Source organism: Dipodomys merriami, unplaced genomic scaffold (assembly GCF_024711535.1).
Source record: "Dipodomys merriami isolate MVZ:Mamm:240054 unplaced genomic scaffold, mDipMer1.0.p SCAF_121, whole genome shotgun sequence".
In the NCBI taxonomy this organism is placed as follows: Eukaryota; Metazoa; Chordata; class Mammalia; order Rodentia; family Heteromyidae; genus Dipodomys; species Dipodomys merriami.
Window position 1 is genome coordinate 2,270,951 of NW_027202505.1, and position 25,339 is coordinate 2,296,289.

Here is a 25,339-nt window from a genome sequence, read left to right on the forward strand (position 1 = left end):
AGGCTCCCAGAAGGCCAAGGGTGTCCTGAGACCTGAAGAGGCCAGGGGAGCCCTGCTCAAGGCTGTGCGATGGGCCCTCCATCTCAATGCCCAGCTCCTGGCTAGTGATATTACCTATCTCTGCGGGTTCTTGTGGTCTCATTTTCCTGGTCAGTTTCAAAGCTGCTTCCAGGTCATAGACTTGAGAGCGGGTTAACTTCAGCTCCCTGCGGAGCTCATTAATTTCTTTGATCAGAGAGACATTTTCCTTCAAAAAAGAAAAAGAGAAAGAAAGAAAAAGAGTGAGTATGGGTGGATGAGTGATTGGCAGATGCAGGGCAGTTCCTGCAGGGTTGAGGGGCAGGGACGGGCAGGGTGGTCTGGACTGAGGTTAACTCTATGGGGCTCAAGTCTTTTTTTTTTTTTTTTGAGGGCGGCGGGGGTGGGGGGGGGTCGGTCATGGGGCCTGAACTCTGGGCCTGGGCACTGTCCCTCAGCTCTTCAGCTCAAGGCCAGCACTCTACTACTTGAGCCACAGCGCCACTTCCGGCTTTTTTCTTTCTGCTTATGTGGTGCTGAGGAATGGAACCCAGGGCCTCAGGCATGCAAGGCAAGGCTCTCACTGAGCCACCTTTCCAGCCCCGGGCTCAAGTCTTTATCTTGCACATTGCCTAGCCTCAGAAAGTACTGGCCAACTTGCCTTGAGGTAGACTCAGTACTGCTCCCATCCATCCATGTCCCCTTCCTTCTTTTCCTTTTTTCTTTTTCTTTCTTTTCTTGGATTGAATCCAAGGCCTTGGACTTGTTAAGCAAGCTTTCTACCATTTGAGCTATACCTCTTGTTTTTTGTTGTTGTTGTTGTTGTTGTTGTTGTTTTTGAAATAGAGTCTTGCTAAATTTGACTGGGCAGACCTTTATATTCTTGATCATCCTGCTTTAATATTACAAGTAGCTGGGATTACAGCTACATGTAGCTTTTTCTAACACCATTCATAGATTTTCAAATATCAGTAAAAATGTTTCCCTAAGCATTTTTTATGTTTAAGGATCAGAGAAACCTCATGGCTAGATTCTATTCCAATCACATGTGTGTGTGTGTGTGTGTGTGTGTGTGTGTGTGTGTGTGTGTGTATGTGTATGTGTGTGTGTGTTGGGAGATTGAACCCAGTGCTTTGTACATGCTTTGTTCATGCTGTGTCACTGAACTATCCCCCACCCAGACCCTACCATTAGTCTGGGTCTTAAGTATTGTTGCCTATTTTCATTTTTCCATTCTTTTTATTGTTAGTGGTGGTGGGTAGTGGTCATGGGGCTTGAACTTGGGGCCTGGGAGCTGTCCCTGAGCTCTTTTTGCTCAAGGCTAGTGCTTTACCACTTGAGCTACAGTGCCACTTCCAGTTTTCTGGTAGTTTCATGGACTTTTGAATCTCATGGACTTTTCTTCTCCCGCTGGCTTTGAACCATGATCTTCAGATCTCAGCTTCCTAAATAGCTAGGATTATAGATGTGAGCCACCAATGTCTGGCTCCATTCATTTTTTGAACCTATATTACTAGGGCATCTACTAAGCCCTTGTGATATAGACAGAAATAATACATGGGTCCTGAACTTGAGACTATGCTATTTGGTGAGCAACATGGAAAAGTAAAGGAATCAATATGTGCTGCATCCATGGAACTCTTCCCCATGTTGGTGTGTAACAAGTATCCCTGGATCCTAATGTGCTGAGTACCCATCATATGCCAACCTCTGTTGATATATAGAAAGTGGGGACTTTACAGTTTAGGGAATATCTTAGCATGGAACTGTCTTGATAAGATGGAGGTTTCTAGGATCTGGGATCAGGGCTGAGGCTTATAGGAGTTATCAAGGAGAGGGGCAAAGAGGGCCCTGAACAACTGGAACAACAGAAGGCATGGGACAGAAGTGAGTGTGGTGGGGGTGTAATGCTGGTATAGAAGTTGTGCATCACTAGAGTGCAAGCTGAGAAGAGGGGGGAAAAGAGAAGAAGGGTCCAGGCACCAGTGGCTCACACCTATAATCCTAGCTACTCAGGGGGCTGAGATCTGAGAATAGCAGTTGGAAGTCAGCCTTGTCAGGAAAGTCTGTGAGACTCTTATCTTCAATTAACCACCAAAAATGCTGGAGCTGGAGCTGAGGTGGTAGAGCATTAGCCTTGGACAAAGACGGTCAAGGACAGTGCCAGGCTCTGAGCTCAGGCCTCAGGACTGGCACCAAAGAGGGAGGAGGAGGAGGGGTGGAAGAGAGAAAGAGGACGAAGCTTGCTAGAGGCCAGCTGCTGCATGTTGGGACTATAAAGTCTGTCTTGTCTTTTTCCTATGCCTCACATCTCTGCTCTTCCATTTAGCATCAGGGAGGAAGCCCTGTGTCTCGAATATGTTGGGCTGCTTTGCCCTTAGAGAGTTCACAGCCTCAGTATTCTGCTTGCCTACCATGGAGTCTTGCATATAACTCTACAAATAAATCACCCCAGCATCTTATTAAATGGAGCTGTGGGTCTGCTTTTCTTTTCTTTTTTAATGCATGACATTTAAAAAATGACCGTTACTATAAAGGTGATGTAACAGAAGGGTTATAGTTGGGATCTACATTTCTAACCAGCTCCCAGGGATAAGGCTGCAGGCTAAAACTATATGAGATGGACCCACTCCAGAAACAAACTGTACCTTTTCTTGGGGTGTTGTACCATGCATGGTGGGTATATGGTAAGAGCCTGGATGAATGGGAGGACTTCTCTTACTAAGCTGTGATGAGTCCTTCTCTGTAGGAGGATGGACCTCTGGGGCTCAGGACTCTCTACAGACTTTTCATCTAAGCTCAGACCTAGAGCTTCTGGGTTCTAGTATATCACTTAATTTCATGTTCCTCACTTGAGAAAATTACTTGTGTCATTACCAACCCCCTCGCCTCATTCTCCAGGCCTGGCTTTGAGCCTGCCTTTTTTTGTGTGTCTGCTTTTTTAAAGCAGCAGGATTCATTTGTTTTATTTATTTGGTGCTGATACTGAGCCTCAAACTCAGGGCCTCTTTCTCTCATTTGGCTTTTTGCTCAAAGTTGATTCCCTTACCACTTATGCCGCATCTCCATTTCTGGCATATTGCTCGTTAATTGGAGGTAAGAGTCTCACAGACTTTTCCTGCCTGGGCGGGCGTGGAAGCATGATCCGTACATCTCAGCCTCCTGAGTATTATCTAGGATTACAGGCGTGAGCCACTGGCACCCCAACAGCAGGCTTCCCCCCACCCACTGAATGCTTTATCCATTTTTTCTGCCAGTCCTGGAGCCTGCACTCTGGGCCTGCGCACTGTCCCTGAGCTTCTTTTGCTCAAGGCTAGTACTCTATCACTTGAGTCACAGCATAGAGCCACTTCCAGCTTTTTCTATGTATGTGGTACTGAGGAATCAAACCCAGAGCTTCATGCATGTGAAGCAAGCACTCTACCACTAATCCACATTCCCAGTCCCTGCTTTATCCTTTCAATCTACGACTTGAAGACCAGATGCCCACTTTTCCTTTCTAGATGACATCCAATAACATTCTGCTGGAACTTCCTCATATCAGCTTTACCTCACGTTCATGACACTATTAGTCCAAAAGGTATTTATTGGGTGCTAAGACCTTGGACCCTGCCTTGCTCAATAACTATTGCTGAGATGGATAAGCCAATGAATAACTAACTCAGTGGATACCAGCTTACAATATGATGAGGATCTTCCTAACCAAGGGTTAAAAGGTGGAAAACAAGACCAGAACAGAGGGGAAAGGATTTGAGAGAACCACAAGGAAGTCACATGTGCTCTGGCTTGAAAGTATCTAGAACTTATTATCTCTTAGTTGGCTTTTCTTAGTTCATTCCCACCTCATTCAATAAAGAAAGAAAGATCATCAGAATGATGACTTGAGATGGCAAGTACCCTTTTTGAGTCTTTTCTGCTTATATCTTTAGTTACTTCCTCTTCTTGGTCACCTCCAATCATTTGGCTATTGAATCCTATCTTGTTCTCATCCTGCTATGATCTGTGGCCAGCAATTCCCAGCATCTCGGCCTTCTACCATTATAATCATCTTAGTTCTCCAACTACCACCACCACGCCCTGTCAACCAGTTATGATTCTATGATTTCCAGCTCCTGGTACCTTCTGGTGTGAATGTTCATTTCTGACTCACCCTTTGATACCTCCATGATGCCCAGATACCCAAAATGGGCCTCCAAGGCACAACTAGATCCTTATTCAAGTGTGACTGAGGCCCCGACTTAATGCAGCCCAATTCTTATTTATTTATTTATTTACTCCCCCTGCCAAATCACCAATGACCCAGTTTCCTGCCACCACCCCCGCCCCCCGCAAACATCTGTGACCCACTGATCATTGTGCTGAACATGGTCTTTAAGAAGGCTTTAAGGAGAAGTATGCCATGGAAATCAGATACAGGGGATCAACCAAGTATAGAGAAGAATGTTCTAGGCCTGAAGTCAAGAGAGAGCACATAGAATGTCAGAGCCATCATAATGGCAAGGCTGCAAGTGCTGGATCCCAGCAGGGTCTCAAACATTTTGAATATATTACCTCATTTCATCCCTACAACAACCTTGTATTATCAGACTGACTTTGTAGGAGGGAACAAGGCCGTGTATAAATGGTAGAGCTGGCGTTTGTACTTAGCTGTGTCTGTCTTCAGTGTGCCCTGTTTCTGCATGACCACTCCATCCCACACTCGACTTTCTTACTTCCCATTTATGTGACTTCTGTTCAGATATCACACATAGTACTATGGCTATGGAACTACCCAATAAGTCAAAACTGAGCTCCTTAAAAATGCTTTCCAGAGGGGGCCTGTGTCCAGAGGTCATGCTGAGGTCAACTGTGCTTTTGTGAATTAAAAAATGTGGGCTCAAAAAATGCTTGCTGAGCCTTCTGTTCCTGTTGGCCACTGATCTGGATGGCCTACAAAAATCCCTCCAGTCCTCCAGACCCCCACTTAGCTACTCTTAAGTGCCAAGTTTGGAGAATTTGCGGCAGATTGAGGGATGCTAAGGTCTCTTTATATAAAGATTTCTAAACAAAGGGACTAGAACTGCCTGAGGCCTTCAGAACTACCTGACACCCTGGCTGAAGTTTCAGACACCCGTGTTGGGGAAGGAAAGGAGGGGAAGCCTGTAGTGCCCCCTACTGGCTGCACTGGGTCAATGCCTCTACTCGTAGGTAGTGCCTTACAGTGTGGAAAAGCAGGCCAAAACAGATGCATTTTGTGAGCTTGAAAACCTTGCATGGCTTAGTCAGATCATCGTCTATCTCACTACACAGCCAAACATCCTAGACTCTTCCTGTGCTCCTTTCCTCTTCTGCCTGTGTTTAACATGGCATTTCAACTTGTTATTTTCACTCTGAAATACCTTTGACATCAGAATTCTCCCCTTTTCAAGCCCTTCTCATTTACCCTTAACCTGACAGGCATCTCCTAATAGGTTTTCCTGTGTCTTTTTCTACAAGCTGGTACCAATGGAGCTCATCTTTTTTTTTGTAGTTGGTAGGGCCTGAACTCAAGGCCTGGGTGTTGTCCTTGAGCTCTTTTGCTCAAGGCTAGTGCTCTACCACTTTGAACCATGGTGCTACTTTCAGTTTTCTGGTGGCTAATGGGAGATAAGAGGTCTCACAGACTTTCCTGCCTGGGTTGGCTTTGAACCATGATCCTCAGATCTAAGTCTCGTAGGAGGCTCCTACAGGTGTGAGCCACTGGCACCTGGCCGAGTCCATCTTTTTGAGGCAAAGATAATATCCCTGAGTACCTGAGCAGAGGCACTTGATGCCTCTTGGCATGGGGTAGAAGGCGCTTTTCAACATGAGGTCAACTACATACCATTCTTGCCCCAGCTCTATGATAAACTAAGACCTGGAGATCCACTGTTCTTTAACCCCTGCCCAACCCCCCCCCATTCCAAACAAATAACCCCCCCCCAATCTTTCTTTTGCTTTTCCTCAGGTAATTTTCTCTGCCTGGGAGGCTTTCTCCTCATCTGGTCCCTGACCATTCTCTACTCAAATGTCCCTTTCCTTGAGAAGTCTCCCACGAGTTCCTAAGACATGCTTCTACCATGAGCCCACAGCACCACTGGAGGCCCTACACCTGCTTCAAGTGCCTTCTCCCCCTCCCCTTTGGTGATTACTAGGGTTTGAACTTAGGGTTTTGAGCTTGCTGAGCAGGTGCTCTACTACTTGAGCCAAACCTTCAGCCCCTTTTATTCCAAATATTTTTCAAATAAGATCTTATTTTTTGGCTGAACTAGTATGACCCTAATCCTCTTATTTTTACTTCCTATGTAACTGAGATGATATGGTGCCTAGCTTTGTATTGGTTAATACGGAGTCTTGGCTCTGGCAGGCCTTGAACTTTGATCCTCCTGATCTCAGTCTCTTGAGTAACTGAGATAGGTGTGAACCTATCAATTATAGGTGTCAATCATTGTACCTGGACCAATTCTTTTAAAGAACTCTCTAAGGATAGAACATTCTCATACTTATCTTGGAATCCTCCATGGCTCCTTGTGTAAGAAGCCCTCAAAAATGTGAACCAAATGAATAAAATGTGTGTCGTAGATGTTTGTATTTCATAGCAACTCTTAGTTCCTAATCTGTAAGGGTGCCGAGGAATGGAATGGAAAGGCCTCCAGCTCCTATCTGGTTATACAGATGAGACAGTGGCCTCGTTATTTCAATTATTTTCTAATGACTTGCCCTCAGATACCATGTGCGTCTCAGCCTTCCTTAGCCATTTGGGGCTCTGGTAGATGTATCTACAGCTCTAGCATGTGCTGAGGCACCCAGCTGGGGGTCTGAAATAAGGCATGCTGTTTCTCCTCCCAACACCCCCCCAACCCCCATCTCTAGGCCAGAGGCACCCCTGACTCATGATGTGGTGGACTGTTTCTCTCACTGGATTTCCACTGGTTCTAGAATAAGTTCTTTGCAGAGAGAAAAGAAAGGGAAATGACATTTTTGAGCTAGTTCCTAGTGTTTTATAGTTGGGCACCTTGTTTGATCCTCATGGTGGCTACTGAGGTAGATGTCTTTCTGCCCCACTTCCAGATGAACATGGTGTTCCTGGAGAGGGTAAGGATTTCACCCATGGTTCCTGGACGAAGATCAGTGGAAGCAGTGTAATCTAGGTCTCTACAACAACAGTGCTCACTTATCTCCCACATCCTGGAAGTCTTTGTGCTCAAGACTAATGGTATACAACTTGAGACACAGCTCCACTTTCTGGCTTTTGGGTGGCTTGAAGTTTTCCTTTTCAAAACATCTTCTTAAGCTGGGCACAAGCCAAGTGGCACACACACACACACACACACACACACACACACACACACACACACACACACACACACACACACACACACACACACACACACACACACACACACACACACACACAATCTTCCTAAGGTTTTTGAAAGTCAAATCTTTTCCTCAGGGCCCTCTGCAATCAGCAGTAAGAATCTTTCTGGTTGGGGTGGGGTGGGGCCTCACAGCCCTGCCTTGGGTCCCCTTCTGCTCTCTGCAGTTGTCTGAGTTGCTTCTCTGGCTCCATGGTAATGTACAGCACATGGCATTACAATGCTGCTCTGCTAGGGTTCCTATGTGGCTGCTTCCCTCTGCCCACCTCAGGGAGTGGCAGGGCTGGGCACAAGCCCTGCTTGGCCTTCCTCTGCTACCTACCTCCACCCTAGCTGGGCACCCTCTGGGCAATGGGAGTGGGGGAGATGGAGAGAACAAGCTGCCTGCCCCTGTGTGGATGCTTCGACCTTTTTACTTCTTTGGATTCTGTGCGTAGTTGCTGTTCTGGCAGTTGTTTTGGGTGTCTGCTTGCCACAGAGAAAGGGACCAGCCTGTGGAAGACTCCCAGGCCTATGTGCTGCTGGCAGGGCATGGATGAAAGCCCAGCTGGTCACCAGTTGATAACTGCTCCTGTTGTCACCCAGATTTTATTGCCCATCTGACTCAGGGACCTTTCCTTGCTCTGGACACTTGAGGCATTTAGTAATAGCTGTATGCGGCTGCTGTTAAGGGTCTTACTCACTGTGCCTCTTTTTGGGCCTCCACGTGCTTTTGTGGCTCAGAGTAAGGTAATGGTTTAATGGAGGTAGGGGCAATTTTAGGATGGCATGAGGTCAGTTGTGCCTGTGTCTGGCCTGAATTGCAGTGTGCTCTCCCCTGCTGGGTATGGACTGGCCAGCCTAGGGTGTGGCTTTTAATCTAACTGACACCTGTCCCCATTCCAGTATTTTAATTGGGGCATTAAAGGAATGTCAATATAAAGAGGTACATACTTCATAAATGAAATTCTGATGCTCTCTTTTGATATTAATTCATATTAATTGCCTCAGACGATACTGAGATACAAGCAGAAGCCTGCTGGGCAATCTTGATACCATGCTCAGGTGGGGGTGTTGATAATGGGGCCAGGAAGAGCCCCAGTGAAGAGATTGGGAGATGGGTGTAGTAAGCTCCTAAAATCTGACGGGTGCTAAATCAGCTGGGTGTGGCTAGCTCTGAACCAGGAGATAAGGGTAGGACCCAGGGCACCAGAAAAGTGAGATGAGGCAGGCATGTCCCAGCAGGTGTGAAGTGCAAATTAAAAAAGCAGCAAAATCAAAGCCAAGTGAAACAAGAGTTAGAACCAGAGGAGAGAGGAGAGAGGGTGTCTCAGGAAAGCTGACCTGGACCAAAGTCCCAAAGGATGGAGAGCCATGAGAGGAGCGAGGCAGGGACACACGTTCGCTGAGGATACAGACGGGCTCGGGAGGGAAAGAGGGATGCCTGGTGAAGTGAGATAGGCAAGGAAAAGGCTTTTGGTCACAGGCACAGTCAGGATGAGCTCTGGGAGGTCAGAGGGAGGAGTCGAGGGTCCTCCCTTGGCTGTAGGGTCCCCTGGAAGTCTGGGAAGCATGGAGGATGGGTGGTCTCTGAGAGATCCTGGGTCTCTGCCGCCTGAGCTTCCCAGGGAGCTTGGTGATGTGCGCCATGCTGTACCTGCATGATGCGGACGTAGTCGCTGCGGTGCAGCTCGCTCTCCTTGACCACCTTCTTCTTGAGCGTGGCCAGGTTCCTCTCGAGATGCTCCCGCTGGCGGGCGTACTCCTGCTGCAGGTCTGAGTTGAGCCCAGCAATCTCCACCTGGTGGGGCCGAGGGAGTTCTCAGTGAGGGAGGGGAGGTGTGGAGCGTAGAGCAGGGCAGGGCAGGAAGAGAATTCTGAGCTCACCATGTCTGCCCGCTGCACGTACTTCTCAAAGAGACCCCGGATCTTCTCCTTCAGCAAGCGGGGCTCCTGGATATATGCCACGCAGTTGTGGAGGTCTGTCTTAAACTGTCTGACCAGCGCTTCCAAGTCCCGCTCCTGCAAGCAGAGATAGTTAGTCTGGCCACCGCAAGGTGTGCTCCAGGTGGAGAAGCAGGGGCTACAGCCAGAGGCTAAGGGCACAAAAAGGAACAAGCGTCCCCTCATCCGGGACTTACAACTGACCATCAGGGGGCCCACTGGGCATGGAGACTGAGGTGAGCACACAGCTAAGTGGGGACAGTACTGAAATTCTGGTGTACCTGGCTGGGCTGGGTCCCTTGCCTGAACAAGCTAAGTGGCCTGGTGCATCATCCTTAAGAGACAGCACATAGCTTCTTTTATCGCTCTGGATTCCTTTGAGGGCTACAGGCCTTGGATGAAAGGAAGCTCATACAACCATATGTGTTACTTTAGAGCCAAGATAGAGATTATCATTCTGGCCAGGGCTCCCTTTCTCCCTCTTGACAGTCAGGAGTACTGTGTGAATAGGGGGAAGAGGATCCTGGAGAATCAGGCAGATCTGTGATCCCTGACCTAGGGAGGCTCCCTTCTTTTCCTTTGCTCCCTTAGCCCTTTATCCACATCCCCTAAGTTTCTATTTCATACTCTAACACGCACATGCCACCCATCGCCTATCAGCATCTTCAGCTTGTGAAAGGATTAGAATCTGTTCCCATTTGTAGCCCTGCAACTTCTAGTATTATCTAGCACACAGTAAATGTTTGATGTGGAGGATGGGAAAATTCATTCTTATTCAACAAACACTAGCTATGTACTGGCCTAGGACCAGAAGACTTGATTGGCTCCACTTGTGCTAGCTAGCTATGCATGCTGGTACACTTACACTTTTCTTTTCCTCCCTTCCCTCCCTTTCCCTTCCCTCCTTTTCCCTTCCCTCCCTTCCTTCCTTCCTCCCTCCCCCCTCCCTCCCCCCCTCCCTCCCTCCCTCCCTCCCTCCCTTCCTTCCTTCCTTCCTTCCTTCCTTCCTTCCTTCCTCCCTCCTTCCCTTCCCTTCCTCCCTCCCTTCCTTCCTCCCTTCCTCCCTTCCTTCTGGTATTGGGGTGTGAACTCAGGGCCTGGATGCTGTCCCTTAGCTTTTTTCATTCCATCTGTCACTTGAGCCACAGCTCCACACTTCCAGCTTTTTGGTGGCTAATTAGAAATAAGAGTCTCAGTTGGGCTCTAGTGGCTCGTGCCTGTAATCCTAATTACTCAGGAGGCTGAGATCTGAGGATCATGGTTCAAAGCCAGCCTGGGCAGGAAAGTCCATGAGACTCTTATTTCCAATAAACCACCAGAAAACCGGAAGTGGTGCTGTGGCTCAAGTGGTAGAGTGCTCGCCTTGAGCTGAAGAGCTGAGGGACAGCACCCAGGCCCAGAGTTCAAGCCCCATGACTGAAAGAAAAAAAAGAAAGAAAGAAAAAAGAAAAAAAAAGTCTCACATATTTTCCTGCTTGGGCTGGCCTTGAACCATGTTCTTCAGATTTCAGCCTCCTGAATAGCTAGGATTACAGGAGTGAGCCACTCCTGGTAAATGATAGAAGTTTCTTAACCTCCATATTTTCCTTATAATATAGACATAGGAATTGATGATGTCTCAGGCTCTTCTAGTCTTGATAGTTTTGTTTTTGGTGTTCAACGACTTTAACCACTGAGTACAAATGCCTGCTCTGGTGCTATTTTCCCCTAGACTAAAGAAGCCAAAGACTCAAAATGTTCTCACGAAACCAGTGCCTCTCCTCTTGGTCACTGCACCCGAGTCATTTTCTAGTCTCAGATGAATTCTGTCATAGAAATTTGCTTGGGCCTGAAACCAGGCAGGGCTGTGGCCAAGTAGAGTGAGAGTTAAAACAGGAAGTGCATCTTGGCAGTGGGCTGGTTCTTTCTCCAACAAGCCAGCTGCCCACTGCAGGCAGGTGCCAGACTCTGCATCCAAGCACTGCCAGACTGCAAGCCCTCCCACCTTCTGTTGCTCCTTGCGCATCTCTTGGTCGGTGGCTCTCAGTTTCTGCCACAGTTCCGTGATGTTCAGCTCCAGTTGTGTGTTCTGTTTATGGAAACGCTCCAGCTCGCTTTCCATCTTTGGGGAACCAGAGAAAAAGAGGTAGACAATCAGAAAGTAAGAGAATGGAAATTACATTTGAGAACCGAAGACTTTCGGTGGAAATATTCCCTAGTACCAAGTACCAAGGCCTATTTTTTCTCCCTCTCATTTGCATTCTCTGGTTGATGAAACCTTTCTTCTTCGTTGTTGCCATCCTGAAAGTTCTTCTGTCCCCTTCCCTGATGTGTCTCAACTCAGGGCCATATGTGTCTATGGCCAGGCTGGAAAGTTTTCCTTTCCAGTCACCTTTTCTTTCCTTTACCACAAAGATTCCATGAAGATTTCTTTCTTTCTTTTGTTCTGTGCCAGGCTTGGGGCTTGAACTTGAGACCTGAGCTTTTGTACTCAAAGCTAGCACACTTCCACCTGGGCCATAGCTCTATTTTCTGCGTTTTGCTGGTTAACTGGAGGTAAGAATCTCCTCAGTTTGTCTGCCCGGGGTTGGCTTCAGATCCTCAGAACTCAGTAGCTAGGGTTACAGGTAAGAGCCACCAGGGTCCAACTTCCTCCCTTTTGTTGAATTCCTTCGAACTTCTTCACTCTCAAGTACTGGAGTTTCAAGTTCAACATGAAGCAGGATTCTCAAGAAAAGTACCACCACCACCACCACCTCCTCCTCCTCTTCCCCCTCCTCCTCCTCCTCCTCCTCTTCTTTGCTTTGTGAGGTTATGTGACTGAAGCTTTACCACAGAATTGACCACAGTCATCCTAAATAGAAAGTTTAAGGTTGATTCTAAAGCACACAATTTGAAAGTGTAAAACAGAAAAAAGCTGAGTAGGCAAACTCAGTATCATTCTCCTGAAAAGTTGTTCAAAAGTACAACAGAAAAAAACACACACAGGGGCTGGGAAGGTGGCTCAGTGGTAGAGCGCTTGCTTGCCTTGCATGCCTGAGGCCCTGGGTTTGATTCCTCAGCACCACATAAGCAAAAAGAAAAAAGCCGGAAGTGGCGTTATAGCTCAAGTGGTAGAGCGCTAGCCTTGAGCTGAAGAGCTGAGGGACAGCGCCCAGGCCCAGAGTTCAGGCCCCACGACCGGACCCAAAAAAAATAAAAACCACAGAGAGAGAGAGAGAGAGAGAGAGAGAGACAGAGAGAGAGAGAGAGAGAGAGAGAGAGAGAGACAGAGAGAGAGAGACAGAGAGAGAGAGAGACAGAGAGACAGAGACAGAGAGAGACAGAGAGACAGAGACAGAGAGAGAGAGAGAGGGAGAGAGAGAGGGAGAGAGAGAGAGAGAGAGAGAGAGAGAGAGAGAGAGAGAGAGAGAGAGAGAGAGAGAGAGAGAGAGAGATAGAAGAACAGAGAAAGAAAAGAGAAAAGCCGGCGCCGGTGGCTCACGCCTGTAATCCTAGCTACTGAGGAGGCTGAGATCTGAGGATCACGATTCAAAGCCAGCCTGGGCAGAAAAGTCCGTGAGACTTTTATCTCCAATAAACCACTAGAAAACTGGAAGTGGTGCTGTGGCTCATGCGGTAGAGCACTCGCCTTGAGCTGAAGAGCGCAGGGATAGCACACAAGCCCAGAGTTCAAGCCCCACAACTGACAAAAAAAAAAAAGAAAAAGAAAAAGAAATTACAACAGAGAGGTATTCTGTCTTTAAAAGGGAAAAAATAAAGAAGAAACCACCAGTGAGCTGAAAGATTTTTTTTTCATTGTTGATTTGTATTAACCAAAGATGTCTGTGTGATAGCTGGAACTTCTGAACAGGGTGAAGCTAGATGTGTGTACACTTTCAGTAGACCTGATTCCTGCCCAAAGCAAAAGGTGATGTTTGATTTATACACAAACTCTGTTAGCCATTACTATTCCTGTTAATAGGGAGGCTCATTGACTATTTTGAGGGAATAGGGCAGCTTTTTTTCTTTCTTTTTTATTTTTTGTCTGGGCTTGGACACTGTCTCTCAGCTCTTCATCTCACAGCTAGCACTCTACCACTTGAGCCACAGCGCCACTTCTGGCTTTTTCTGCTTATGTGGTGCTGAGGAATTGAACCCAGGGCCTCATGTATGCAAGGGCAAGCACTCTACCACTGAGCCACCTTCCCAGCCCCATCTCTCTCTTTTTTTTTTTGGTATGTGGCTAGGTAGTGTGACCCCTGAGTTTTTCCTTGGTCCTCTGTTGGGTCTCAAGGCTCTTGGCATTAGGGTACCAGGAGGCCCTAATGGGTCACCCCCATGTTCTGGACATGAAGGGGAGCCTCTGGAGGAAGTATCTGCTCATGGCGTTTTACTAGACAGAATAAGGTGTCTGGCAGAAGGATGGTGCTCAATGAGTATTTGATGAGTGGCAAATGTGGGGGGCAAAGGGAGCACTGGTAGAGACTTGAGGAGAGACTGCAATGCTCTGCCTCTGGGGAGGTAAAGAGGCAGTGCTCTGGAGAGCTGACTTGTAGAGGACACACAGCCATGGGGTCATTGCACCGCTAGAGCAACGACTCCCTGTCCCGAGGCGGCGTTGTGTAGGGTAGTCAGATCCAGAGGGATAAGAGAAGTGAGAAGCCAAGGAGAAACAGGCTGTCAGTGACTGATAGAAGGCACCCTGTGGAGCACACAGGTGGCGGCCTAGGAGACTTCTTTAGCTGGGTTTTGGAGGAAAAGTAAGTATTAGAGGAAAAAAGGAAACAGAAATGGAGGCAGAGAACAGCCAGAGGCACAGGCAGTTCCAGGCATTTCTGCAGGCCACAGAGGTTCCGGGTAAGGAGGAGGGAGGAGGGCGGGCAGGAGAGGGCTGCTGAGCTGGGTCATACAGTACCCAGGGGCAAGAACTCAAAAGGGGAGCAATCTGATCTTCATCCTGAAAGCCCCAGCAGCTTCAGAAGGGCTTTTTTACCAGAAGCAGCAGGAATTAACTGGTGTGTCAGAGGATCTGACACAAAGGACAAAACTAGAGCCTGGCAGAGTGGCCAGGAGGCTGTCCCTGGGCCTCAGGTGAGGGCTGACAGTGTGCTAGTCCAGGGCAGGCAGGTGGAAGAAGAGGGTTTCTCCAGCTTGCGGGGTTCCTAAGGTGGAGTCTGAGTGTCTGTAGTGGATCAGCCTTTTTCTCTGCCATCCTAAATCAGCAGAGACAAACTGGGTTGGAATGGAAGCGATCCCTTGATTATAGTTTTACCTTTGTTCTTCCCTCTGCCCCAGGGCAAAGCCTCCTCCAAGTACTCTGAGACTATAAATAATAGGTTTACAGAAAAAGTGTGAAATATGTGAAATGTGAGTATTTGACTGAAAGTCAGAAGATGAGCCTAGAATGTGGGAACACCCCCTCCCCCCTTCTCAGAGAGGAAATTCCATCAAATTTTCCCATTCAGGGAGTCTCAATGGGGCAGGGGCAGTGGAGAAAGCATGTTGTCCTCTGGGACACATTTGGTAATCTCTGGGGACATTCCTGATTTTTAACACCCTGAGCAAACAAGGGGTTCCACTGGCATCTAGTGGGCAGAGAATGGGGGTGCTGCTAAAGATCCTGCAATACACAGACTAGCTTCCCCACCCCACCCCCAACAGAGAACTGTCCACCCCCAAACATGAACAGTTTTGAGAAGCCTTGTGCAGTGTGAAGAAATAGGCAAGTAGAAGCTAAAATGATAAGGTTTGGACCTTTCTCCTCTGGCAGAGGGTTGTTTCTTCCTCCTCCCCCCACCCCATTACTGGGGCTTGAATTCCCTTGGCTTTTTTGCTGGTGCTCTACCACTTGAGCCACACCTTTGGCTTCTGTGGACTTAATCTTAAATCCAGCTGACAAATATAGTATCAAATGAGGAGACGAGGGCAGAGATTTCAAGGGGCTAGCACCACCCTGGCCTTCCATTAGTCTTCTTGAGATGCTGTTAGATTTGGTTTATGGAGTTATGAGAAGGGAAGTCAAGAAAGATGTCTACATTGCTATCTTCACCTGGGGGAAACCATGGTCCCATTTATTAAGAAAAAAATTGGAGAAGGAAAAAAAAATTGGAAGAAGAGGATATGGGGGTGGAAATCAAGAATTCAACTTTCCAGGGCTGGGAAGGTGGCTCAGTGGTAGAGCGCTTGCCTTGCATGCCTGAGGCCCTGGGTTCGATTCCTCAGCACCACATAAGCAAAAAGAAAAAAGCTGGAAGTGGCGCTGTGGCTCAAGTGGTAGAGCACTAGCCTTGAGCTGAAGAGCTGAGGGACAGCGCCCAGGCCCAGAGTTCAGGCTCCACGACCGGACCCCCCCCCCCCCAAAAAAAAAAGAATTCAACTTTCCAGCAATCAAAATCCCCACCATGAGCTGTTTCCTGCCCAGTGAACACATGGTATAAGGAAATGCAGTATGTGGGGGAGCCAGGGCACAAGTGGGAAGGTGGTACATCATCAGCCTCTCAGAAGCCCTGGTCTACTCGTCTTGCTGCTAAGTTCTCCTCTCTACCTTCATCCTGTTTCCCAGAACATATTCTGAATTGTTCCACTTCTGAGCTTAAGAGGCTTTGAAGAGTTCCGATTCCTTATCAAGTGAAGTCTAAACACCGTGCACAGGGCCTGGAGCTCCACCCCAACATTCTGTTGAAGAAATACCTTGTGAACCACCCAGGTGCTTGGTGAGTCTGTTGGCTGAGTACACACTGCCCTCTGGTGGTCTAACATTCAACTGCTGCGTCTCCCCAAGGAGCAAGCTAAATCCCAAAGTACTTTGCTCTGGGGGAGCTCAGCCCTCAGCTGGACCTTCTTGGTCTGTGAAGTATGAGACCACACCTACCTTTTGAAGCAGAGAGCAGGGAGGAGCTACAAGAGTTTTCATTCACTCCCCTGGGGCCAGGTGGCAATTAGAGGATGAGCTGAGGCGGGGGTGGGGGGGGGTGGGCGTGGGGGGGGGGTGGGAATGTCTGAGAGGCCAGGTGTGGCAGATGGCTTCTCACCTCTTGAATCTGTTCCTTCATCACCTTGATCTCATTCTCCCGAGGTTCTATTTGTTTCTTAAGTTCCTTTATTTTGTAGTCGAGCACAAACTTGAATTTTTCTAGTTCTTGGTTTTTCTTTTTCAGGTCATAAATTCGCTTTTCCTGGGGGTTGAAATAGAGAAAGAAGTGGGAGCTATCACAAAGCCCTGGTGCATGGAATCCCTTTCAAGATCTCAAGTCCTGAGGAGGCTCCCGATGGATGAGGCCACAGACTTCCCTCCACTGGGGAGACAGAGTTGGCACTCTCTCCTCCAGGCTGCAGCACGATTCCTTCCCTGCTGGGCTGCTCACGTACTCTTTCATACACAGGCTGTGGACAGCTGCATCCCCCATCCCACACTGTAGCTCTCCCACTGAGACTGTCCTGCTTCTCTGTTGGAGGTGGAAAGCAGTCCCTCCCTCACTCTCTCCCTCCACCCCCCACCCCCACCGCCTGTATATCTAGCTGGACTTAATACTTTTTGTGACCCAAGCAAAGAGTTGTTTCCAGGCTACATCAGAAAGGTCAAGGAGCTTTATGGAATACTTGGAGGCTATCTGCTCTGCAAGAAGTCCATACAGAACCCTCCAGACTGAAGCACATCTAGGGCTCCGGTGGAAACACCTGGCTGCACCCAGCTTCCCCACCATCCTTGCCACGGTGCCAGGCACGTCAGACAAGCCACTTTGGATGTTGATCTCCCAGCTTCTAGCTGTTTGAGTCAGCCCTCAGTCTTCCCTGCTGAGGCCCCAGACATCAGGGATAGGGACAAGCCATTCCATTGTAACCCTGTTCAAATGCTTGATCCACAGAATCTGTTGGCCTAATAAGACAGCTGTTGCTTTTAATCTGAAAACTAAGTTTCCAGGTAATTCACTGTACACTAATAGCGATTGTGATATGGGTCAGTCTATCATCTGTCCATCAATCATCCATCCATCCATCCAACCATCTATGTTTTACTGATTGAAGATCTTTTGCCATGTATTAGAATTCTGAATGTATGTATGACACAATTCCTGTTTTTTGTTTTTTTTTGGCCAGTCCGGGGGCTTGAACTCAGGGCCTGGACACTGTCCCTGAGCTTCTTTTGCTCAAGGCTAGCACTCTACCATTTGAACCACAGTGCTACTTCCAATCTTTTCTGTTTATGTGGTACTTGAAGAATCCAACCCAGGGCTTCATGCATGCTAGGCAAGGACTCTACCACTAAGCCACATTCCCAGTCCCATACAATTCCTGTTCTTAAGGAGAAAACACTAGTGGGAAGTAGATGTGTATATAATTATAACTTGGAGCTGTGGCGGAGGGAGCTTCAGAGGCCAGCTATGTATTAAGGGTACTCGGAATAATTTGCCTGAGTGTTGGGGGAAATGGGACCTGAGCTGGGGAGAGGGTGGAAGGCAATGGTCTTGCATGTTGGTCTAAAGAGCCCAGAATTTATCCTGTAGGCCAAGAGTTAGCAAACTAAGCCCATGGGCCTCATTTGGTCTGGTGCCTATTTTTATAAATTTTGATCAGAACATAGCCAAGCTCATTCATTTATCATCGTTTACTCATGGGTGGCTTCACAGATGGTACCTAGAGTTGATTCGTTGAGACAGAGACCATATGGCCAGGAAAAGCTTAAAATGTTTACCAACTAGTCTTTTACAGGAAAAGTTTGTTGACCGCTGCTGTTGGCCAGGGGAAAGCACTGAAGAACTGTAAGGGGGAGAATGACATGGTTATATATTTGTACTCTGGCTGCTGTGGTGGTGGGGACAGGTGATGTGAGACAAGAAGGAAGGATGTTAGGAGATGGTTACAATTTTCTAGGTGAGGAGGCCTCGGTCTGTCCTTGTCAATTCTCACTCTGAGAAACCGAAGAGAGCTTCAGATTCATACCCAATCCTTTCTATGTGGAAATGGCACATAGCTGCTATCCCAGTGAAACCTTACAAGCTCTTCTTGATAGGTCTCATTCTCATTTTAAGGTGAGAATGGAAGGCTTGTAGAAGTTGCCCAATGAGCAATCCTTGGTAAATGGAGGGGGAGGGACCTATTTATCTAATGGTGAAGCCCACATTGAACCACAGGGGAATCCTTGCCTGGCTAAGATACCAGATGCAGAGCTCATGATGAGGACACATGGAGTTAGGATTGGCTCAGGAGGATAGTTCATTCTGGAGAGTGAGGGGGTATACCTCAGAATGTGTATCTGTCTTGTGAGTGTTTTGTGGAAAGGGCTCCTCCAAAGTGGTACTAACTTCCTGGGGCACCCAATAGTTACAGAACCAATTCTAGAGGAGTCTTTCTCTGGCCAAGAGGCCCATGTGAGCCATATAGTATGTAAGCTCCCCCTGTCCATGGAGATGAGACACCTTGGGATACCTGGAATAGGGCAATATGAAGGCCCTTGGCATCAGCTGATTCAACCCAACCCATCTCTTACAAACTGTGAATTGGGACAGAATAGTTGACCTCCTGGAGCTCAGTTTCCTGAGCTGTTGGAAGAATTGAGTGTGATGCGTTGCAGTAATCACTCCAGTGCTTCACATCTCCTCCATGAAGTCAAATACATGTGCTCCAAGAGTCTGGAGGCCCTCGCTCCCAGGGCTGTGGGTGAACGAGGCTGCAGGACAAACCCTCACCTTGTCTTGGATCGTCTCATCCCTTTCCTGGATCTCTCGTTTGAGGCCTAGCATGTCCTTCTCCAGAGACTTGATGACTCCTTGCAGCTTCACCTGTTCTGCCTTGAGAATATCAATGTCATTGGTTCGCTCTTCGATCTCCTTCTGGAGGCTGCTGAACTGAAGATACAAACAGCAACAGGAAAGACCACAGGGGTCTTTGAGCTTATCCACACTCCTTCCAAAGAGCTCCCTAACACTGGCCAGCTGCGGGCTGAAAGCTTCTCCCCTGAGAATACCATGCACTCAACATCTTTGCATTTTGGCGGGGGTGGGGGGGTGGGGGGGTAGGGGGAAATACATTCATTCTGTTGTTGTTTTTATGTCTGGGTCTCAAGATATAGCTCAAGATGGCCTCTCTTTGGTCCTTACGCCTCAGACTCCCAGGTGCTAGGATTACAGGTATATGCCACTATGCCTGACTCTTTCTTGTTTGTTTGTGGGAGGGAATTTCTTGAGAATTTGAGATTGTTTCAGAATTTCCCAGGCCAAATGGATGACAGTATTCTGCCTGATGATTTCCAAGCCCCATTCTCAGCTTGTTCTGATAGCAAGCTTCTGAGCTGATTTCCCGGAGTAGACTCAGGATCTTCTATTTTTGCACAGACCTTGGAAGGTTGTGATCAGTGGCCTACAAAGGTCACAGAGATTGGACCTTACTTAGTGAGCCATCTTAGCCATGTTTGAGAAGGGAAGGCGTGATTGTCCCCTAGATTCCATAGGGGTGTGATTTCTTGGCTTCTCTAAGGCTAGATAATTAACTATAGCAAATCTATGAGTCACAGCCATCATCAGTGAATAAAAAAATACCAGATTTACCTCTCTATCCAAGCTTATACTTCCATCCTCAGGAATTCAAACAGGATCCACCATGCCTGCAGGGTAGCTCCAGGCTAAGACATTGTCTATCTCAACCTCTTTCCCACTTCTGTCACTTTCTATTTCCCCAGAAGTGAAAGCCCAGAGCAACCAGCAGTGTGAGCCCTACGGAAAAGGATGCTGGGAAAAGGGATGTGGTCCCTTCAAAGGACGTAGCAGGGATGTCTGCCTAAAGGCACACCTGGCACTGTTCTTATCCTAACCTGCTCACTGGAGGGGAGGACATTCAGGAAGGACTCTTGCTTGGCCACCCAGGGCTCTCTCTGTTTCCTGGGCCTGGCCCTGGATCTCTCTGGGGGAACAGCCCCCATACCTTCTTCCTCATGATGCCTGTTTCTCCTTTGAGCCTCAAGTTGGATTCCTTTTCATCCCGAAGCTTTTTCTCATACTTGGTTTTGATGTCCTGGATTTCTCTGTCTTCATCTTCTTCAATCTGTTTCTTGGTCTCTTCGAACTCCCGCAGCTGTTGCCTGACGTCTTCTTGTGCCTGACAGGGGGGTGGGGGTGGGTAGATGTCATGGGGAGAGGGGCTCATGATGCTCCTGTGCTGGGGTAAGGGGAGCACGGAGGCCTTTCCTAGAGAATGGGGGAGGAGCCCCATGACAGATGGACTCTTCCTTTGCCAGCCAGGCCTCAGGCTCTACCACTACAACCACCCTCTTACCAACACCTCCAGATCTTTACCAATACCCCGGCTTCCTGTAATTTTCCTTCACAGAACTTGTGACAGATGTAATGATAACCTATATGTAATTTTATATCATAATTATGTTTTATACTTCATAAAATATTTTTATACATATATAAAATTATATATAAATATAAAAATATAATATATACTCACTATATGTATGTATATAATATGTAGTTTTGTGCATGTGCATGTGTGTGTGTGTGTGTGTACACACCAGTACTGGAGTCTAGGCGTGTCCTTTGGCTTTTTTATTCAAGGCTAGAGTTCTACCACTTGGATCATAGCGCTACTTCCAGCTTAAAATTTTTTTTATTTTGGTGCTAGTCCTGGGGCTTAACCTCAGGATCTGGGCACCACTGTCCCTGAGGTTTTTGGCTCACCACTTGAGCCACAGCTCTACTTCTAGAATTTTTTGGTGGTTAATTGGAGATAAGTGTCTCATGGATTTTCCTTTCAATAGAGCATGATCCTTAGATCTCAGTCTCCTGAAGAGCTAGGTGTGAGCCACCAGCACTGGCTACCTCCAGCTTTCTTTGCCAGGAAATTGAAGATAAGAGGCTCAGAGACTTTCTTGCCTGATCCAGTTTCAAACCACATCCTTAGATCTCAGCCTCCTGAGTAGTTAAGATTATAGGCGGGAGTCACCAGTATCCAGCTCTATTTTTGTTTTTATTTGTGAAGTTACTGGTTGTCTCTCCCATTCTATGTAAGTTTCTTGAGAGCAGAAAGGTTTCATTTCATACTGTCCCCCTCCCCAATTGATTTCCCTATGGACAGCATATACTGGCAGACAGTAGCTACTTGATAAAGCATTGAATGACTCTTTAATTCTGCCCTCCCCCTTCTTCCCTATGGAAAGGAAGACACAGAGCTTGGCTCCCAAAAGTACCTCTTCCAGAAGACTGGTTTTCTCCTGCAGCTTGGCCTCATAAAACTCGGTCAGCTCCTCCAGGGCTTGGCTCTTGGTCTCATCATTGTCTCGGAGTTGTTTTTCATATTCCTCCTGCATCCTCTGGGACTTGAGCTGCAGTTCCTGGTACTTCTCATATTCTAGAAGCAACTTCTGGTTGTTGCAACATTCTGAAGGGAAGAAAGAGGGCAGGTTGTTACCGTGGTTGAGCAGCATCAGCCCGAGGGGCACAAGGCTGGAGCTGTCACCTCCAGAGCCAAGTTCAAGGCCCGCCTGATCTCTGCCCCTGCCAGATCTCAGCCCTTGCCTCATCTCTATGCCTGCTCCTACTCCGCAGCTCTCCAGGTGGCCAAACTAAGTCCATGCCACTCTGGGCAGAAAGGCTTTTAGGAAGGTGTGGGAGAGGTAGCATTTGAAGGGTCATGGCCAAGAAAAATGTCCTGAGAATGCAAAATAGGAATTAGTACCTCCATGTTAAGGAAGAACAAAATGAACTTTGGTAAGGTTAGGTGACTTCTTAAAGCACCTAGCAAGTAAGTGCTGAGTCTAGGACCAAGGTGGTTCCCCATCTGAGCTCTAAACCTGAGCTTTCCATTACCTCCTACAGGCATGCCGTAGGTGTTTAATATGTACTTTGGGAATGAGTAAATAGGCAGGAATGAAAAAAACCACAGTGATCGGCAGGGGTCAATGTGGACTGTTTATAGGGTCATGTTCCCTGGGACTTCTGTTGTCTGGGGGGCTTGCACTCCTAGCCTGTCCCCTTCCAGGTCTCACAGGTCTTCCTTAGCCATGTGGCTTTCCATGGACTCACCCAGGTCTTGCAGTTCCCGGCTTTGTTTGTCTAGGAGTTCGTCGATATACTCATGATGAGCTATTTCCTGTCTTTCTTTTTCTGTTTTTAAAACCTAAAACACAGTCACATTTTTTTTTCATCTACGCATCTGCTCAAGGCACCCATGGGATGAGAACCAACTTCACAAGTCACACTTCGTAAATTTCACTCAAAGATTTTTTTTTTCAGGTTTCTATTTTGCACTACATATTGTTCTATGGAGCAACAATATGATCACTTCTACACATATTATATTTCACCCCAAATGTTCTTACACTTCCTGTTTGTACCCTTGCTATTAAACGGGTTTGTCCGTAATGAGTAGTTTTGGTATAGCAAATAGATTTGGGGGTGAAGATGTAAGAATTCATTTGTGTCCTTGTAGGTATGATGTGACTTGCACTTTGCTTCTAACTCTTTAGGTATGTCAAAGTGTAAACTTCTAAGAAGAGCTTTTTCTGAGTGACCAGGACATCTGCTGGCCAGGAGTTCTGGCCCAGTACCTAATTTTGTGCATATGAATGACCTCAGATCAATGCTTGCTGACTAAATGAATGACTTAGTAACATTGTGAGTCAGGGATTTTGCAGCCAAAGTCTCTGATCCATAGAGGTAACAAAACAGAAGAAACATCTCTTGAAAAAAAAACAAAACTCGACATGCAGCTGGTGGCTCAAATTGTAATCCTACTTAGTCAGGAGGCTGAGATCTGAGGATTGTGGTTCAAAGCCAACCCATGCAGGAAAGTCTGTGAAATTCTTATCTCCAATTATCACCAGAAAACTGGAAGTGGTTCAAAGTGATAGAGTACTAGCCTTGAGCAGGGATAACACCCAAGCTGAGTTCAAGCCCTATGACCAACCAAAAACAAAAGAAAGAGAAAAAACTGGGGTATTTGGATGAGAGGACGGGTGGATTAGTGGAGAAAAAAAGAGGCTTGGAGACTCCTATACCAAATCTAACTATAAATAGGTTACAACAATTTGACCTAAACTTTCTTTTTCTTTTAGTCATGGGGCTTGAACTCAGGGCCTAGATGCTGTCACTGAGCTTTTCAACTCAAGGCTAGTGCTCTACTACTTTGAGCCACAGTACCACTTCCAGTTTTCTGTTGGTTAATTAGAGATAAGAGTCTCACGGACTTTCCTGACTGGACTGCTTCAAATCATGATTCTCAGCTCTCAGCTTCCTGAATAGTTAGAATTACAGGCATGAGCCACTAGCATCTGGCCTTGAAATCAATATTCTAAAGTCTTGTGTTTTTATTTTCCCTCCCTTTCTCATGATACTGGGATCAAACCCAGGGCATTGTGTCACCAAGTTACTCTGTTTTAAAATAAGTTTTCCCTGATCACAAATGTTTGTAGGGGATTTGGAAATTTTGATAGAAAAATATAAAGAAAATATAAATGATCCATAAACCCAGCTTTCCAGAGATAAATGCATTGTTATCTACTTTCTGTGTTTACTTGTTATACCTAATTAATACCACTCAAGAGGGAAAATTTTATCCTCTGCTCTTTTCTATGTAGCACCTTTCTGTATACATTTCTGATTGATTTGTGACTGAACATTATTCTACACATCTCAATTGACCAGAGCCACCCTCATCTTCAACAAAAGGGTAATCTGTTTATGACTTGTGGTTGTTCATTCAGGGTTCTTAGACTGACCTGGTTTTTCGTTTTTAAGGACTCCATTTCCTGAAAGAACTTGTCTGTGAGCTCCTTAATTTTCTCAGAATAATTCATGTCCTTTAGTCTAAGTTGATACTCATTCTCCATTTTTAATTCTTCTACACGGGTCTTTAGCTCCAACATAACCTGAGCCTGTGGAAGAAGGAAACAGAATCAGGAGTGTGCACAGCAGATGAATGAGAATATTTAAACCTGTGACATTCATCTGGGGTCTACAAGGTCTCATGATTAAGCTGATTTTTTCTTTTTTGTCCCAGGGCTTTTCTGATGGCATTGCACAGCGCAGGCTGCATTGGACGTGGACTGTTGTGATGATGAGTTTGGGAATGACTGCATAGTCCAGGTGAGAGATGGGCTGAGGTAAGGGTGGAGGGGGGGCAGAAAAGAGTATAATGGCTGAAGAATGCAAGTTTAGCAAAAGTGGGGCCAGACTGGGTGTGGGGTGGGAGGGAGGTGAGAGGATGATGGCTGAAGATGCTACCCCTGCCATTCACCTGAGAGTTGGGCATGGCTTGAACTCAGGCTCTTGAATGCTCAATTGTTTTTTTTTTTTTTAAATCAATAGTGCTCTACCACTTGAGCCATATCTCTACTTCTGGCTTTTCACTGGTTAATTGGAGATAAGATTCTGACAGATTTTTTCTGCCTGGTCTGGCTTTGAGCTGTGATCTTCAGATCTCAGCCTCCTGAGTAGCTAGGATTACAGGTGAGCCACCAGGGCTGGAAAGGTATGACTTTTAGGGTCCTGGTAGAGAGGAAGCCAGGGAAGGAGATAGGCAAGGATCTGGAAGGAAGAATTAGAGGATTTACAGTGAATGATTAGCATGCGGTCTTGTGGATTCTGAGAGAGGAGGGAGGGTCAGGAAGTAAGCAGCATGTAGACCTCCAGCCTGGTAGCAGAGCTTTCATGCCTAATTGGTCACTGTCGTCAGGCCTTCAGTTCAGTCTTGCATCTCCTATTTGCCCTTTTGTCCTACCCTCCAGGAAGAAAAGAGAAGAAGCCAGCCAAATTTGCCTGCCACAGGGACACAGGAAGCTGTCTGTCTGTCTGTCTTTCTGTCTGTGTCTCTCTTCCCCTTCCCTTTGACTTTTATGTAGAAAACTCTAGAGATCTCTAGAAGGGATCTTCAGGAAACACCAGTGGCCTATCATCCTGCTTTGTGACTGCTTTGCATTACTGTCCTGACAATTTCACCATCTCTCTCCCCACTCAACTGTGAGCCATCCGCATCTGTCTTTTCAACTGTGTATACCTAATAGCTATCTAATGATCTTCAATAAACACACTTAGGTTCTTGCTAAGTGGCAGTGAGTGAAGAGC

At 47.0% G+C, this 25,339-nt stretch overlaps 1 protein-coding gene across 3 annotated transcripts in view; it reads right to left on the reverse strand.

Annotated features, from left to right (window-relative positions):
* The window catches only part of LOC138823660 (cilia- and flagella-associated protein 57), a 60,667-nt gene that overhangs the window by 3,885 nt on the left and 31,443 nt on the right, over nucleotides 1-25,339 (reverse strand). For all 3 annotated transcript variants that reach the window (XM_070017139.1, XM_070017140.1, XM_070017138.1), the window contains exons 13-22: nucleotides 23,995-24,150; nucleotides 22,301-22,394; nucleotides 21,466-21,656; nucleotides 20,196-20,369; nucleotides 18,965-19,123; nucleotides 16,310-16,453; nucleotides 11,302-11,418; nucleotides 9,261-9,395; nucleotides 9,031-9,174; nucleotides 115-247 (exon numbers count right to left, since the gene is read on the reverse strand). In XM_070017139.1, the coding sequence (XP_069873240.1) occupies nucleotides 115-247; nucleotides 9,031-9,174; nucleotides 9,261-9,395; nucleotides 11,302-11,418; nucleotides 16,310-16,453; nucleotides 18,965-19,123; nucleotides 20,196-20,369; nucleotides 21,466-21,656; nucleotides 22,301-22,394; nucleotides 23,995-24,150 (1,447 nt within the window). The remainder of the gene's footprint in view (nucleotides 1-114; nucleotides 248-9,030; nucleotides 9,175-9,260; nucleotides 9,396-11,301; nucleotides 11,419-16,309; nucleotides 16,454-18,964; nucleotides 19,124-20,195; nucleotides 20,370-21,465; nucleotides 21,657-22,300; nucleotides 22,395-23,994; nucleotides 24,151-25,339) is intronic.